Consider the following 16,910-nt stretch of genomic DNA (forward strand, 5'->3'; position numbering starts at 1 on the left):
GGGCGATATGGATATGGTTCCAGGGTCGGGATGACGTGCGTGGTTTCCGGGACCCATGGAACGGACCCTGTAATTGTGGAGAATCTCAAGTATGAATTGTTGAATTCCTCCGTATCGTTCGATACAATCAACTAGAGATAGTTGAGATGAACAAACGATATGATATGAATGACGTGACTCGTGACTCATTATTCGTTTGTTGAAGGGTTAAGACTCGAAAAGAAGAAAGGAGCAGTTCAACCCGGTTTATCGGGCGCCGGCCCACTTATACTATTTTGCTGTTTATGCAGCGAACCCGTGAAATCGAGCGGACTTACATCGCGCTGCGTCTCGCCGCTCCAGGACTGCGAGATCTCGGACTGGCTGGTCCCCTGGTCTGGGAGCGAGGGCGATGCGTTTTCCGAGTGCTCGAACATGGCGATGGAGATGTCGTCCGAGTCCATCCATGGGTGGGAGCGGCGGCCGGCAGCTGCGGAGGCGGATGCGGGGGGGATAGCATGCGTGAGGTCGGATGTGACGCGGGTTGCGTCGACGAAGTCGGGGTAGTGGTATTCGGGGTGGGTGTAGCTGGTGGTGTGGGGATGGTGGTGGAGGTGGCAGTTGTCCATGCCGATCGGGTCTGATTTCCAGACGTGGTTGTGGACGAGGTAGACGAGTTTACCGAGGACGGCGAACTCGAGCTTGAGCTTGATGCTGTAGATGACGCCCTTGAGCATGGTCTCCATGATGTACTTGTTCATGTACTCGACGACGAGCAGGCCTAGGTCCATGACGATGATGATGAGGTTGATGGCGACGAGCTGGTACATGATCTTGCGCTTGCCGCGGTCCGGGTCGAGGCGCAGCATGCGGATGGTTTCCCAGATGTAGAGAGCCGAGATGATGAGTTCCTGCAGACAGAAGCCGGTCATCTGGATCTTTTCCATCACGTTGTAGCCGCGGATGTAGGCCGGGGCGGTGGCGGGACCGGCCATGTTGGAACCGTAGGTCAGCACGGTGGTGGGGACGTGGAAGATGACGGCATCGACGAGGATCATGGTGAGAACGCGGCGCAGGATGCGTGGGTTGCGCAGGACCAGGTGCAGGCGCGAGTAAAGGACGATGGACTGACCGGTGACCATACACCACCAGCCGACGGTGATGAGGGTGACGGACAGCCAGGTCTGGTCGGTCAACTGGAAGAACTTGAGGAGAAAGCCGATCGAGTAGGGGATGAGCCCGATGGACGAGGAAATGAGCAAGCTCCAGAAGTAGGTGCCATGATACTTGCTAAAGGTGACGAAGACGAGGACAACGAGTTCGATGGCATTATACCAGGTGATTCCCGCCAGAGTCGCCATGGTGACTTTCATCGCCAGGCTATCGCCTGTATAACCCCCAGTGATGCCATCTCCAGGAGCTCGTGTCCCATTGGGCATGCTGTAGACCTAGGTAAGAGGGATACGAGGCATGCTGTGTAGAAGTTGTTGAACTTGTTGCAACTGGGATTGAAGCCAGGAGTGGAAAGGGAAGAGAGAGATCCTGGGGGAGAGGAAATGAATATTCGAGCAGTCAGGTGAGGAAGGGTCAATACGAATGTAATAAGCATTAGTAGCGCCTCGTAACAAGAACAGCATCACTATTATTAGTGGAAGTATTTCAGACGTGGGGAGAAACCGGGGCTGTACACAGACCGTATTATTATTCTCATTACTATTAGGTATTATTAGCGTTATCACGGCGATTTTTTATCCTTACTACCTGATTACCCACCAGCACTACTTTGTGATTAAGAAGAATGAGACCAATAAGAAAGCCAAAATGATGGAATGATATATCTATAGACCGATATACGCCGAAGCACGATAATATGACTGGTCAACTCGGTAATATTTAGGGTTTTCTGCCTTTCTCTTTGACTTCAAGATCCGTGGATATTCTCGTCCCCACAACTGTCAATAGTTCCATAGCCAAAATCAGATGAGATCATGATTCCAAGTCTGATCGACAGACAGTAGTCAAACAGGAGGAAGGAAGAAACTCTGACTACGGAGTATCTATCGAGTGACGACTCGGCTTACCGTTTGATCACCGTTACTCAGCCAAAGGCAGATTTCCAATCCAACGTTGTTGGCCAAATTCGTTGACTCGACTCGAACGATCGGTCAATAAAAATACGCAGGACATCTTCGTTATGTCCAAATAAACTAGACTTTGGCTTCACCCGCAAGCGATAGTGATAGTGTCGTGTGCAATTGACAGCATACTCCCGCTTGGGTATAGACAAGGTCGATCCCTGATTGATTATTACTTGCCAAGTCACTAACCTGTGCTGGGTTTCTCCACGAAGACCCTGGTCTTGTCTCTGATCAGTCGGTCCAGTTTAGGATCGATTCTCGTACTCAATCCTCCGGGATATCTCCGTACCTTGACTGATTCACCTCAGTCAACGATATAGGACCGGAGTTGCGACTCTGGGAGTCCGTGTATTGATCGTTGCTGTCAAGTGGACCTATCAAGCTAGTCCTCGTGGATCATCGCAAAGGTCACGATAATGACCGTGCGAGCATGACTTCATCTACTTGACTACTACTCCGTACCTTCTTCCTTGTCAATACTATGTATCGACAACCTGAATCCTGACCAGTCGAAGACGAAACATCCCGTATTCATTTCATTGGGGAGAGTCACTCTCTGGGAATCATGCGGTGTGCTTATGCTGACCTCTGCTTGTACCCTAAGCCTGTTGGTCTGATGCTGCATGCGCGGTAAGTGTCTACGGAGTACCTGTCTACTCTTCGCTTCCGCTTCTCTACCGACAACAGTGGAGATTATTACGATCCACCCCGTACTCCGTACTCTACCCAGAGTATAAAATTGACTGGTTGACATCATCGGCTCAGCGGTGTCCGTGTCGTTTCCTTAACTCCCCGAGGACACAAAGTCTAATCTTACTGCCTGTAGTTTGTAGTTGAACGTTACACGGTGAGGCCTCGAATAATAATATCAGACGTTCTCCAGTGTCGCACTGTTATTACTCCGGCCCGCTGCTCAGGATCATATCATATCCCTTGCTCCAGACATGCTGAGCCAAAACAGAAACATTCTCGATCTCAATCTCAATCTCAACGTTAATGACCAGCACGTGTCGGCGCAAGGAGTCTTCATAATTGAATTGGAATGCTACATCTCCTTGCTCGAACGCCTTCAACTTGGCAAAGACAGTAATGGTAACCTCCGCGAGGGGATCGCCGAATCCTTCGCCTGTCTTAGTTCCAGTTACTACCGGCATGAGAAACACCGGCCATCCAAAATGTCGGAATTTGCTTCTCATTAAACAAATAGCAAATCTCTATGTGCTTCGTACTCCCTAGATAGTTTACATTACCCCCTGACCTGAGGCATGCCCAAACTCCAAATTAAACAAACCCAAATCGCTCCTAACGCCTTGCCATGTCCCATATCCCTGTCGTTATTCACTTTCAAACTCCGTAATTGAACCCCAACCGGCCAAGCCCAAGCCAACCAGACAAAGAAACAACAACCCCTTTCCTTTCCTGCTCCGTGTCAACCTTGGGACTCTCCGCCAGTAGTAGCAGCAAGCACCCTCTCCACCTCCCCCCTACACTCGGGCATCGCACTCCTCATCTCCCTAGCAAGCACATCCCGGAAACTCGCAAACGCCTCCTTCTTCCCCTTCAGATCCTGGTTCCCGCGCTGCACCAGCTCCACAAACTCCCGCGTGTAGATGTCCGGGTTGCGCGCCGCGTCGACGTAGTCGATAATCTCGGGGGGGAGTTGGATGTCGCGGAGGAGCGGGTCGTCCGTTCTTGATTCGAGAGTGTCTTTTGCCTCTCCCTGCTGTTCCTTTTGCTCTTCGTCCTGTCCCTGTTCCTGCTCCTGGCGCTGGGGTTTGGTGTGTGTGGAGAGGGTGGAGAGGGCGAGGGTGAGGTTTTTGCTGTCGCATTTCATCGCATCAGCATCAGATCATAGTTATCTAAGGAGAGGTGAGGTGATGGGAGGGTACATTTTCCTGACGAGCTCGGTTTGAGTCTCCGGGCCTAGGTAGCCGTGCACGGCGGATTGGATCTCGAAGAGGTGTTGGATTACCTCTTTGAGGTCGTCTGTTGTTCTGTCAGATATGGACTTCGGCAAGGTGTGTGTAGCGTACCATCCACGGTGCTCAGTGTGATTGGGGCCATTTTGCTGTATATAGTGGTGAAGATGGACATGGATTTATTTGACTTGAAACTGTATCTCTGTAATGGCAGCAGGCGGAGAAGCTACTGCGGGGCGGCACTAACCCTTTGTGGTAATTTCTAACTACCACTGCTTCAATGGAAGATATTAAGGACGAGCAACTTTCTGCTTCGATATGTTCATCTAAATCAATATGTATATATGATATTAATTAGGCCAAAAATGCAAGGCCAAGTCTACGCGCACAATTATACCTCCTTGGTCCTCAGACCAGCAAACTTCGGTATCTCAATCTCCGTTTCGACCATTTCCAGTCCAGACAGACTGGGAAACCGTCGGCTGAAGCTGGCCTCCCAGTCTTCGCCCGGGCTGCTTGGTGTCGCCTGCGCCGTCGGGCTGCGCTCCTCGCCCGAGGACCGACCCATGTCCGGCCCGCCCACACGAAGCCCCTTCGGCTTGGGAGGCGCCATCGGCCGCGATCCCGTGCGTGCTGTCTCCTGCCTGGAAGCGCTCGCCGGTCTTCCAGACTGCTGTTCTTGAGCCGAGGACGTGGCTCCGCCCCGTGTGCCTGGCCGCGACACCGGTGGGCCCTCCGTCTGCTTCGCCTGCAAAGCAGCAGCACTCGACTCGTCTGTGTACCGCCCGTAGCCCGTCGCCGTTTTATGAGGTGGAGGCTTGTTGCTCTGCCCGAGCAGTGTCTGCACCCTGTTCTTAATCGCCGACGACCTGGGCCCGTCGGTTCCCACCACTCGGGCCCCTCCCTCTCCTTGTTCCGCAACCCGGCGCCGGTACTCGGCCGCTGCCGCCGCCACTCGCTTCTCCTCCTGCGAAAGCCGCCGGCGCTCGAGCTCGCGCCGCATCTCCGGGGATATATCCTCGTTGCTCTCATCGCCACTCAAATCTGCCGCATAGTCGGGTACTTCCGATGTTGTCACAGAGGGCAATGGCTTCGCTGCTTCCTCTGCGGTGGCAGACGGCGATTTGTCCGGATTGCTCTGCTCGAAGCGGCGGAAAGCGTCGCCGAACCGACCGGCAAATAACGTCTTGGTGCCGGAAAGGGACAGCGTGGAAAGACTCGTGCGCTTACTGTGTTTGTGGCTGCCACTGTACCGCTTCTCACGCTTCCGGTTGAGTTCCTCTTCTCTGGCACGCAAGAAGTCCACATCCGACGAGATATTGGCCCGTTCGGACATGTCTATGTCCGTGCGTGCGTGCTGCAGCGGCGCGCCGCCGTCGTACATCGGTCTGCTCAGGTCCAGAGATGACCGAGCGCTCTCGGATCCCCGCGAGAACTCGAGCCTGGATCCGGTATGGACAGAGACCGGGCGCGCCTTGTCGTTAGCCGACTTGGACCGGCCCATGCGACCGTCGATGTTCAGATTCGGTCGCACCCCGTCCAACGAGGGCCGCGACGGTGCAGATGATAGCGAGGACAACTTGTCGAAGGAGGCCTTGGGGTGTGGCTCCGGTTTCGTCGATGATGTTGGAGGCGAGGGCGCCTTGTTGGGTCTCACAGACTTCTGATCCGCCTCAGCCAACCAAGACGGATTGGACGGCTGGCGGTGATGATCGGACGAAGGAAACCTGTAAATATTACGACTGGATGATTTCTTCTCTGCAAATCCTGGCGTGGGTGCAGGCGAGGTCATTGTCCCGGTCGACACCATGGTGGGTCGTTGGGGAACAGGTTGATACAATGGAGCCTGCTGCGACGGTTGCTCTTGAACATGTCGCGGCGGCTCGACAGGCTTTGTTTCCACAGAAGACGTCTGAGGTCGCTGGTTGATCGATCGTTCTTCATTCTGCGGCGAGGGCCGCTTCGCAAAGGCGTCGTCCGCAAGAGCATTCGTGAGTCTCCGCGCAAGATCTTCGTCCTCCGACTTCTTTTCTGTGACGGTCGGCTCAAAGTCGAACTTGTCCTTTTCCTCATTCAAAATCTGAAACTCATCAAGCGACGGGAAGCGATTCGAAAACTCCTCGATGGAGTTTCGCGACTTGTGGCCACTGCCGTCCAGAGCAGCAAAGGGGTCTGCGGAAGAACCACCGCGGAAGGGAGACGGGCTTGCTTTCGCCGAGTTGTGCTGAGAATGATCCGGTCTAGTCGGACGTCCTCGACGCATCGGCGCAATTTCGGGAATAATTTGGGTTTCCTGGACAGGCGGGGAGAACACCGCTCCCACTTGAGGTGCTTCCACCGGCGAGGGGGGAAGTTCCTGATAACGACGAGCTTCCGAAACAGAGCGACTGGCATAAATCTAGGGTAGAAAAGACGTGAGATTTCTAAATTCGTTTTTGGGCGGTAGAGCAGAAGACTTACATCGCGAATAGGGACTTCCTTTCCTTGCATGCTGCATACTTCGCGCACTACCTCATAGATAGTGGGGCGCTTCTGGGGGTTCTCCTTCAGCATCCACGCTAGTTGCTGTCAGTATTTTGCGTAATCAAACACACATGGCAACTCACCGATGAGCGCTTTCAGACGGTCCGAGAATGGAGGATATGAATGGAACTTGTAGCTCGCATTCAGAATGGCCATTTGGCCGACCTCTTCGAACGGCGTAGTGTAATAGCACAGCTTGTACAACAGAACTCCTAGCGCCCAGATATCGCTCTTCTCGTCAATCGGCTGTTTGCGGTAGACATCAATCATCTCGGGGCTCCGATACTGCAGCGTCGTGTGTCGTTGAACATCATCCTCAATCAACCGACCCTCAGCAGCCGAGGTCGCAGCCGGGCGAGGTGGAGCCGCAGAGCCAAAATCGCAGAGTTTATACAGAGGGGTATTTCCCTGGAAAGAGATGAGGACGTTCTCGACCTTGAGATCGCGGTGCAGCAAAGGGGGCTTGAGATAGTGCATGCAGGCCACCCCCTCCGCCACATCCGAAAAGATCTTGATGATTTCCGGCTCTGTCAGCCGGTTTTGCAACCGTGTGTTCATAAAATCAATCAAACCTCCCCCGGAGCAAAACTCCATGAGCAAAAACACCTCGTATCCACCCCCTCTCAGCTGGGACGCATGGGAATCGATGTACTTGACGATGTGCCGGTGACCTTTCAGTTTCTTCATCGTCTCAACCTCCGTCCGCATATTCGCCAATGCACCCTTATCGGGCACCGCAACCCGCTTCAAGACTGCTCGATCGGAGCCATCGACGGGCTGGGAAAGCCGCACGACGTAGACATGGGCAAAACCACCCTCAGAGAGGTATTTCTCAACCACAACTCGATGGCTTCCGACATGAACCTTGGTCCCCGGTAGGAAGGTGCCTGCTGGAGCAGTGACAGCCGCAACCGGGTTGAAGGTCTGTATAGGCCGGGGAGGAGCGGCGTGGGACTGGAAGGTTTGGGTAGGGGGATGGTACGAGGACATGATGGACTGTGAGCCCTCGGAAGGGCGAGTGTCGATACGGCCAAACTGCGTAATCTATCGTCGCTGCATAGAGGAGGAGAGGAGGAGGCAATGAGAGAAATAGATCTTGGTTCAGCGTGGAAGCAGACCAATCTACAATGAGGACAGTTGGCGGGGGCGGAGAAGTGATGTGAGGCGGTACCTGACTGCCCCCACTGGAAAAAGGGCAGTGATTCGGATAGGGTGTACTCCGTAGGAGGAGGTGTAGGATAGTCAAAGAAGATGGAGATGCTGACAAGCAAATCTTGGTCCAAGTGAACCTCAACTGACCAGCAGCAGCAGTACCAGTGAATAACTAACAGTACTCCGTAGTAAACTACGGTCCTCCGTAGGTACCAAGGCAGCGGTGATGATGGTGGAGGATGAATCTAACCGTTTTGAGAGGTTGGTTGGCAGGCGGCTCCCATTTCCCCGACCGCCACTATTCATCACTATCTACAAGTGCTAGTTGAGGTTCTCGAGTTGGTGTCATATCTCTGAATCATCTCCCTACGTGTTTACCAGCTGGGTACTTTTCGTCTACCATTGATTGAAGAGCCCTTGTAGTAACTGGATGTACTGACTGTGTGTCGCAATCCTCATGATCATCAGGCACCATCGCCAGCTGATCATGGGATTCGCCGGCCATCCTCCGACTGACCCCGATGATGCTAACTTGACCTCAAACATAGTCCACGTTCCTTGACTGATCGATGATAGAGGATATCTACCTACTGGAACCCCAATGGCATGCCATAATATTGAGATCACTTGCTCAATGCTCCGCTGTTTTATATACCTCGAGTGGTAGTCGAATGGTCAATCTTTTACTTTGAAACGGTTTAAAAGCAGCATAGGGTCTCAAGCAGAACATACACAGGTAACTATGTTTGGAGATCTTGTTAGTGCCATGGAAATTCCCAACAAAACCCAGTCCAGAGGAATTTGCTTAGGATACGGAAAATCAGCATCAAGGATCGACAAGCTCCTCTGCCTGTGCATGCAGGCATAAGTTTACGTAATGTATCTTTGTACACAAATCTATGCAGATATCTCCAACCAATCAACAACCAGCCATGTAAGACGAACCATCGCCAAATGGAGGAATTTCAAAACAAACAAAAGCTGTAGCACCCATCACTGATGACTGCCAAAGAATGCGCCAATCGTCAGAGCCAGCACATTCTTCGGAGATCTCCTGGTTAAGCTTGATCGTAAAAGTTATTATATCAGAGACATGAGGATTCTTTCATGAGTTTATTCAAAGTTGAATCTTGAAAAAGAATGTATGATTGGCAGTGTGGTACACTAATGGAGCGGCTACTTGGTCATGGTGTCCTGGTTCCATCTAGAATCTTAGACTGCGCACCGACGAGGAGGTCTGTTATTGTTCAGGTTCAATAGCTTGAAGCATCCCTATCTCATTCTTAGCTTCTTGGTGTGTGCAGAGAAAGAATCAGGGGCGATTCGGTACTATGTTGCTTCGAATGAGTTAGAAATCGTCATATCTATATATCGCAAGAGTCATATATAGAAGCACTCCCCAGGAACGTCCGAGTGTCAACAAATATCTGAATTATAAACATAAGATAGCCATTCTCCGTCTGTTTCACGAGTCTCGACGGTCCTTCCAGGTCCTTCAAGTTTGACGAATTAATCGGCAATAATCTGCGAACATTACGTATGTAGTATCGATCTCCTAATCCTTTGGCTGCCGCTGATCAATCACACGTTTCCACAGCCTCCTCGCCATTGCCGCCTGGTTCTTCCCTCTCCATCCCACTTCCATCCTCACCCACATCGTGTTCATTGTCTTCCAGCTGTTATTTTGGCATAATCTCGGTGCGCAAAAGGCTGGCTTTTAATTTATCATAGTATATCATGTAAGTGGTACTTCGTTTGCAATCGAGCCCCCAATCCATTTCGGACGCTGACAACGGCTTTCCAGAAGCAGGTCAAGCGCTGGAGGCCACAACGCCTCAGTGCCGTCTCAATGATTCTGAGAATATGAACAAAATCGTCGATTACGTCTATGCCTCCAGCCTGCCACTTCTACGATAACACATTCAAAACCAAACCCACTAGAGTGCTGAGAACGGGTCTTTCTCATCAATAACGAGCGACCACGGCTTTCAGATCCTGATATCAGTCGCTGCACTCCAAAGACTTACTCAAGGGCTTAGCGCTTGTAGACTGAACACTATAAGGATTGACGATGGACGGCCCTCCCCCGCCTCCCCCGCCTCACGGCGAGAATCCGAACACCACTCACGGATTCAAGAAAGGCTCCGGTCTTCCGGACGGAAACTATGATATCTTTATCATCCCACCTCATTCATCGGGTTCTGGTTTCCTATACCTCCCCTCCCTACAAACTCACCGGAATAGCTTCCTGGCCGGCGCTGTGTCCGCGCTAGTGGTGGTTTACATCTGGCAGACACTGTCTCCCATTGTAAAGGCATGGTATCTTGCGACAGCCGCCAATGGTGGCGGAATGGGCGTTGCGATGCTAGCGGCCATCGTTGGCATTGCGGGATGGGGGTTTGGTGCATATCAAGCACATGTAGCTCGTACAAACCGGGACTCCGGAGGAAGCTCTCAATCCCGCCAGTCTGGGCCAGGGGGCCCTGGGAGCCCTGGTGGAACTGGATTTGGAGGGCAAGGGGCTGCCGGCGGTGGCGGCTCTTACCATCAGTCCTCAGGCGCAGGCCCTGGCCCGGACTATTCGAGAGGGCCCAATTTCGGTGGCCCTAATCCAGGGCCGCAAGGGACCTACGGCAGTGGCGGTAATTATGGAGCCGGCACCGGCCCAGGAGGCCCGTATCCCGGGAATCAGTATGGCGCTGGCGCCGCGCCCCCACCGCCGAATGCCGACCCGGGTCCGGAGCAAGCAGAGCCAACATCTGGCAGGAGCGAAAGCAAAAGTAAGAGCGGCGAAGATTGGGAACGAGCTCGTGAAGAAACGAGGCGAAAGGAGGAGCTCAAGCGGAAGATGGAAGAGTTCAAACGAAAAAGGGAAGCTGAAGCACGAGAAAAGCAGAAGCAGCGGGAACGCGAGGCCATGGAGAGGGAGCTCCGAGAGCGTAGAGAGCAGCTTGAGAGAGAGATGGCTGCAGCAAAGGAAAAAGCCGAAAGAGAAGCGAGGGAGCGAGCTGAAAAAGAGGCGGCGGAAGCTCGAGCAAAGATCGAGCGCGAACTCGCTGAAGCAAAGGCAAAGGCTGAACGTGAAGCAGCCGAGGCCAGAGAAAGGGCCGAGCGAGAGGCCGCGGAAGCCAAGACAAAGGCAGAGCGCGAAGCAGCTGAAGCTCGAGCTCAAAGACTTGCTGCTTTGGCCAAGGAAAGAGAGGCTAGGGCCAAAGCCAAAGCTGAAAAAGAGGCCGCAGAAGCAAAGGCCAAGGCCGAAAAGGAGGCGGCAGAGAAAGAAGCTGCCGCAAAGGCCGCTGCAAAAAGGGAGGCCGATGCCAAATTTGCCGCGCTCAAGGAAGCCGCTGCGAAGAAGTATGCTGAAAAGAAGGCCAAAGATGCGCAGGAAGCGGCAGCTAAAGAGGAGGCAGCGGCGAAAGCAGCAAGTAACAAATCGGCAACCGCCTCAACGGCTCCCAGGACCCCGTCTCCAAAAAAGCCAGCGTTTCCCAGCAGTGCCCGGACACCAACGACTGCCGACGAGGATGATGCCTATTCCTTCCGGCCATACGACCGACCCCGCAGACCGTATGCGGGTACATCGGGTTCCTCAGTCTATTCTGAATCTTCCTATGCCCCTTCGCAGTCGACAGCTCGGACGACTCCGCCACCTTCAACTCGAGGCGCCTATTCGACCAAAGATCCGGACAAGATTGTCATCCGAGGCGTTTATGCCTTCAACAACGCCTTCCTGCGAAATCCTGTGGCGCAGTTGGTATCAGGCCAAGGGATGGTGACAGATGGACTGGTGTTGCGCATCACTACCGAGGGACTCTTCATTGACGACGACATCCGAGGTGTACCTCAGCGCGAATGGGATGTCAAGGCCTGGACCATGAAATTGGTGGAGGTGTGGTGTCCCCAGTACGGAGCGACGGCGCAAGGGCGTCCGAACCCTAAGCCCGCCAACGTGTTCTTCCGGCGGAGCGCCAATGAACCAACCCCGGAGGAGTCGGATGCGAATCTTGTCAACTTTTTGAAGGTGTGCAAGAACAAGTGCCGACTGGCATCACCTGACGCGGAGGAGCATGGAGGGCTGCATGTCCTCCGCGCCAGCATCCGCGACCAGGAAGGTCGTCGTTATGTCTTCGTTCTGCAGGAGACCGAAGGATGGAAGGTTGCCGTGGGCCTGCAGCGTCTGCGCAAGGGCACACAGGCCAGAGCACTAGGTGTGTTGGGCATGGCCGGAAATGAATGCCGGACGCTGCTGGGGAACCTTGGTTATGTTGCATAGTTTTTGGCTATTGAGCGATTGTCTGTGATGTTTCCATTTCTTTTCTCCATCCATTCATATTCATCACCATTGCATATTCGACAGCACATTCGTTATGAATACCCCAAAGATTCCCCTGATGATTTCTAGTTATGATCGAGTTGTATTGTTTTTTATTTCATAATGACCTTTTTCAATGAGATTCTCGTTCTCTGCATATGGTGTGTACATAATTGAGCTTCTATGCATTTTGTTTATCTTTGTAGATAGTCGGTAGCGAGTGACGTTATGATGTCTTGGACTCTGAGGTGACGCATCCACGTGCTCCTCACCTTCAACATCATCATCATAAAACACCATCATCACATCGTATGCCGCATCACAGCTCCATCATTGAATAGACCAAACCGCTCGTCTTCCCATTTCATCATGTCGTAACCTACAATTCTGTATATTGACTTTCAGATTGCATGCTCTTCTGCGAGCGTCTTACTAGCTATCTTAATAGCTATCCGCTCCATTCTACAATCCTCCAAATCATATACCCGACCACTCAGTACTTTAGAAAGTATCATTCTTTTGCCTAAAATCGGTATCATGTCCGAGGTCGGTCCTTCAGACCATCACCATGACTCCGCACTCACCTATCAGGCGTCAATGGTAGACGAGGATCAATCTCACAGCGCAGCTCCCCTCTTACCCAAATCCGAAGATTATGGAACCGCATCAGCAGACGGGATGAAAGAGCTCGAGATGGGAGATGTCAAGCATCTCAGCCCGACCCCGAGTCCCAGGCCAAGCTCTTCCTTCGGGATTGACGATGAATGGACCCCCAGTTTCAAGCGGGCTCATCCTAGATCCAGAAGCTTCAGATGGACTTGTCTGCTGTTCCTTCTCAAGGCTGTCCTGGCCGTTTGGTTCAGTGTAATACTTTATAACGTCATTCGGTATTGTGCTCGGGTGAGTCATTGCGTGCATCCACGTTAATAGACACTACTGATTGCTGTAGTCGCCCAAATCCACCGGTGATCTTCCAGACACCAGCTCCAGCTCCAGCGACGAGGGTAGCCCCGCGCCTGCATCTGCATCCAATGACCGGAGAATAACGATCGACTCCAACGCCGAGAACATACGCGGCGTGTACCCCCTCTACGACTCCCTATCCCTCACCACAACTACAGGTAACATCACCGTAGCCATCGCCCCGCAACCGGCACACCCAGACCACCCATTCGAGCCAGCGCGGCTGCATATCCGTTCCCTCTCGGGGACAGTCACCGTCTCATTCACCGCACCAGAGGCAGCCGTCCTCCCGGACCTCGAACTGGCCATGGAGCTGCACCAGGACGGTATTGACTCACTGCCACATACCAACGTCATGAAAACCTGCGGTCTACCGACCCGTCGCTACGAGCTGGACATCCAGACGGAAATAGGGCCTATCGCAGGCCGAATGGTCTTTTCGCGCTCTGCGCGGCTCGTTTCGGGCGGTGGTGATATCACTGCTATGCTTATCCCAGTTATTGGTGGTGTTGGCGAGGATTGTACCAGGGAGATGGGGCGGAATGTGTCCATCGTGACAGAGACGAGGGCCGGTGAGCAGCGGATTCATGTTACCGAGCCTTATGTCTTGGGTTCCGAGGCTGAGGCTGGACCTGAGGCCAATTACTCTGTGGCGGGGTGTCATGTTGCGGGGAATGGGGCGATGGAGGTTGCGTACCCGGCTACTTGGGCTGGGAATGTGCATGTGCGTACTGAAGGTGGGAGCGTAAGGCTCGAGGGGGAGGGTGTGGAAGTTGTGGAGTCCGGAGAGGGGATGGTTGCTGCGATGGTTGGGACGGGGAGGATTAGTGAAGATGAGGAGGATGAGGACAATGAGGAAGACGACGACGACGACGACGACGAGGACGATGAAAGAAGACTAGGAGGATGGATGGATGTAACCTTCAAATCCAAGGAGGGGCCAATCCTGTTCTATGTTGGGTGAAATTATTTGATGATCTAGAAAGAGTCTTCGTCTGAAGCGCGAATGAATCAGCAATGGCATAAACTTGAGTATCCATGTCTATGAGAACATCCCAACAAGTAATCGACCATGGAAAAATGTATCATTCATATCAAACGGAGGCATCATCATGCCCCAGCAAAAATCAGTAACCGTACATGGAGTATATAACGCCTTACAATGTCTTCCGCCACGCCTCAAATCAAATGATCTGCTTCTGCTCGAATCCCACTGATACGTGGCAAGCCAGTGAAACAAAACGATAAAGAACCTCGACCCGGTTACCATCAGGCCGATAAAAGTGGGAAAAAAGGGCAAAGAATTGAAAACAAAAGGGACGCCAATCTATCGCATCAGGCATCAGGAGCAGTCCGAGACCATCAATGCAATGCAACCAGGGAATATTTTGTAAGACGACACATATGCACGGAGCGGCCTGTTATGCAGATGAAGGAGGCAAGACCAAAGCAGAAGAGTTCTATCGTCGTTGTGGTATCAATCACATCGCTTCACGATCTTTTTCATCTATCGTGGTTCAAACTGTCGGGTTGAGTCTGAGTTCAGAAAGGGAATCCACCAGGGAAGCCCTGAGACTGATGGTGGTGGCCGCCGCCGCCGAAGGGATGGCCACCGGCCGAGGCGAATCCTCCGCCGCCGTTCATCATGTTGAAGAGAACGCTGGGATCGATATTGATGTGAGTGGCACCACCCATGCCTCCCATGCCACCCATACCGCCCATACCGCCCATACCACCGAAGCCACGGCCTGCAAACATGTCGGCAGGGTCGATGAGATCATCGCCATTGTCGTAAGCAGCGCGCTTCCTATATGATGTTAGAATCTACCGGAGCCATCAGGTCGGCGGGAAACTTACTGAGGGTCGATCAAAGTCTCGTAGGCCTCTCCAATCTCCTTGAACTTCTCGTCACCGGCCTCACCATCCCGGTTCTTGTCAGGGTGGTACTGGATGGCGAGTTTGCGGTAGGCCTTCTTAATCTCCGACTCGGATGCGTCCTTGGAGACACCAAGAATCTTGTAGTAGTCCTTCCGTTGAGCCTTCTTCAGCTCAAACTCTGCGCGGCGAATGTCCTCCTGAATGCCCTTTTCACTGGGGTTGGCCTCTGCTACCGCCTTGTAGTCGCGGATAGCCTCTTCCCAATTGCCGGCGCCACCGTAGGCCTTGGCGCGCATCTTCTGCGCTTTGAGGTACGAGGGATCCAGTTTCAAGGCCTCATTGCAGTCGTTGATGGCATTCTCATATTCCTTCAGGTTAATGTATGCCTGAGCTCGGTTCTGCAGGATCTTGGAGTTCATGTCCTTGTTCTGAGGGTCCACCTCGAGCGCTTCGGACCACAGCTCGATAGCCTTGCGGTAATCCTTGGCCTTGAAAGCTTTGTTTCCTTCCTCTTTGGTGCGTGTAAGCTTCTGGACGGTGCGCAGCAACTTGATCGCCGGTTTCATGTCGGGATCCAAACCCAGACACATCTTGAGTGTTTTCAGAGCCTGTTCGGATTCTCCCAAGCCGTAGTACGCACGAGCACGGATCATAAGGGCATCAGGGTCCTGGTTGTTCTCGCGGAGCATAGAAATGGCGATATCCTGCGCTTTCCTCAACGAGTTTTCATTACCCATCTTCAGTTGTGCTTCGGCCGTCAGAAGAGTCCACTTGCGGGGTTCCTTGACTCCGCGGCCCAGCAGCTGCCGTGCCTGCTCAACGCAGAACAGCACCATCGATACACCTCGGTCTTCCGCCAGGGTTTCCTCGGCTTGCTTGATGAAGCGCTGCATCTTTTCAGGAGCGGCACGGTCGGTCGCAGAGGCGGGGGGTTGAACACGGGACAAAACCTCGAGAGCCTCGGACGGACGTCCCAGAGCAGTCAGAATGCGGGCCAGACGATACATGATCTTGGAGTTGTCGGGATCCAGCTCCAGAGCGCGCTCTGCATCTTCTAAAGCTTCGAGGTAGCGGTTGGCAGAGAGATATGCCGCAGCCCGGTTGGAGAGGTAGATGGAGGAACTGGGGTTGATTTCAATGGCTAACCAATTAGCCTTGTGGGACTACTTTACATACGAAAATGCATACTCACCTTTGGTGAACTCTTCAATCGCGCGATTGTAATTTCCGTCCTTGAAAAATTTATTGCCCGCCAATTTGAACGAGTCGGCTTCGGCGACCGAGCCATTGGACTTGTGCGGCGGCGGGGTAGGAGTCCGGTCAGTCTGAGCGCCGTTCACACCATTGGTGTTCTGGGAAGGAGAGGCAGGCGAATCGATATCCATTGAACTTCGATCGGCGGCAGAAGCCATGGCGGATAAACGACGTAGCTCGTCGGGGGGAAGATTCAAAGGATGAAAGTCGGGATCGCGAGAGTAACGATCGAAGGTGGAGGATAGCCGGGAGGTAGGGAAACTGAACCTCGCAGCGGAGGCGTCTTTGGACGAGGAAGATTTGGATTTAGCGGAGGCCTGAGATCTCGACTTGGGTTTGGACGACCTCGAGGACTGAGAGGACGGCGGATGAATGGATGATGAGGAAGAGGAACGGGTGTCGGCGGTGGATGTGGAGTGAGAGCGAAAATGAGGATGATGACTGGGGGAGTGGCGAGACGAAGAAGTTGAAGTCGAGGATGACCGAGAGGGAAGAGTCTCCGTCGATAGAGGAGGACTTTTTGGAGATGAAGTCTTCTTCGAATCGTCTTTGGAGGAAGTGGACCGCTTGGATTTGTGACGGGCAAAGAGTTGAGGAAGAACCATCTCTTTTTCTTCCTCTTGCGGCGTTTTCCTGTTCTGGTCTTTTTCTGGTTATAAAAAACTGCAGTCGCTGATTGGTCGAGCGTATCGAATGTCAACGAAGGCGGTGGAAATGTTTATCTGGATACTCCCCCGCTGTTATACCGGTGAGAGTAGGCGATAGTGAATAATATCAAGATGGACAGGAAGA

At 52.9% G+C, this 16,910-nt stretch overlaps 6 protein-coding genes across 6 annotated transcripts; 2 read left to right on the plus strand and 4 right to left on the minus strand.

Annotated features, from left to right (window-relative positions):
* Nucleotides 1–236: 236 nt before the first annotated feature.
* Aud_010420 (uncharacterized protein) lies at nucleotides 237–1,418 on the minus strand (the record flags this gene model as incomplete). The annotated part of the gene is made up of 1 exon (XM_043295263.1): nucleotides 237–1,418. The coding sequence occupies one exon, from the start codon at nucleotides 1,416–1,418 to the stop codon at nucleotides 237–239; it is 1,182 nt and encodes a 393-aa protein (XP_043151198.1).
* Nucleotides 1,419–3,013: 1,595 nt separating this feature from the next.
* nut2 (mediator complex subunit NUT2) lies at nucleotides 3,014–4,181 on the minus strand (the record flags this gene model as incomplete). The annotated part of the gene is made up of 4 exons (XM_043295264.1): nucleotides 3,014–3,243; nucleotides 3,552–3,937; nucleotides 4,007–4,103; nucleotides 4,151–4,181. 4 exons carry the CDS (start codon nucleotides 4,179–4,181, stop codon nucleotides 3,014–3,016), a joined length of 744 nt encoding a protein of 247 aa, XP_043151199.1.
* A 246-nt stretch (nucleotides 4,182–4,427) lies between these two features.
* On the minus strand, nucleotides 4,428–7,549 carry Aud_010422 (putative serine/threonine protein kinase; the record flags this gene model as incomplete). The annotated part of the gene is made up of 3 exons (XM_043295265.1): nucleotides 4,428–6,434; nucleotides 6,497–6,594; nucleotides 6,643–7,549. The coding sequence occupies 3 exons, from the start codon at nucleotides 7,547–7,549 to the stop codon at nucleotides 4,428–4,430; spliced, it is 3,012 nt and encodes a 1,003-aa protein (XP_043151200.1).
* A 2,233-nt stretch (nucleotides 7,550–9,782) lies between these two features.
* Nucleotides 9,783–11,984, plus strand: Aud_010423 (uncharacterized protein; the record flags this gene model as incomplete). Its single annotated transcript, XM_043295266.1, has 1 exon — nucleotides 9,783–11,984. One exon carries the CDS (start codon nucleotides 9,783–9,785, stop codon nucleotides 11,982–11,984), a length of 2,202 nt encoding a protein of 733 aa, XP_043151201.1.
* Nucleotides 11,985–12,560: 576 nt separating this feature from the next.
* On the plus strand, nucleotides 12,561–13,950 carry Aud_010424 (uncharacterized protein; the record flags this gene model as incomplete). The annotated part of the gene is made up of 2 exons (XM_043295267.1): nucleotides 12,561–12,923; nucleotides 12,973–13,950. 2 exons carry the CDS (start codon nucleotides 12,561–12,563, stop codon nucleotides 13,948–13,950), a joined length of 1,341 nt encoding a protein of 446 aa, XP_043151202.1.
* Nucleotides 13,951–14,528: 578 nt separating this feature from the next.
* Nucleotides 14,529–16,723, minus strand: Aud_010425 (DnaJ and TPR domain protein; the record flags this gene model as incomplete). The annotated part of the gene is made up of 3 exons (XM_043295268.1): nucleotides 14,529–14,793; nucleotides 14,844–16,005; nucleotides 16,057–16,723. 3 exons carry the CDS (start codon nucleotides 16,721–16,723, stop codon nucleotides 14,529–14,531), a joined length of 2,094 nt encoding a protein of 697 aa, XP_043151203.1.
* Nucleotides 16,724–16,910: the final 187 nt, after the last annotated feature.

Source organism: Aspergillus udagawae, assembly GCF_001078395.1.
Source record: "Aspergillus udagawae IFM 46973 DNA, scaffold_9, whole genome shotgun sequence".
NCBI classification, from domain to species: domain Eukaryota; kingdom Fungi; phylum Ascomycota; class Eurotiomycetes; order Eurotiales; family Aspergillaceae; genus Aspergillus; species Aspergillus udagawae.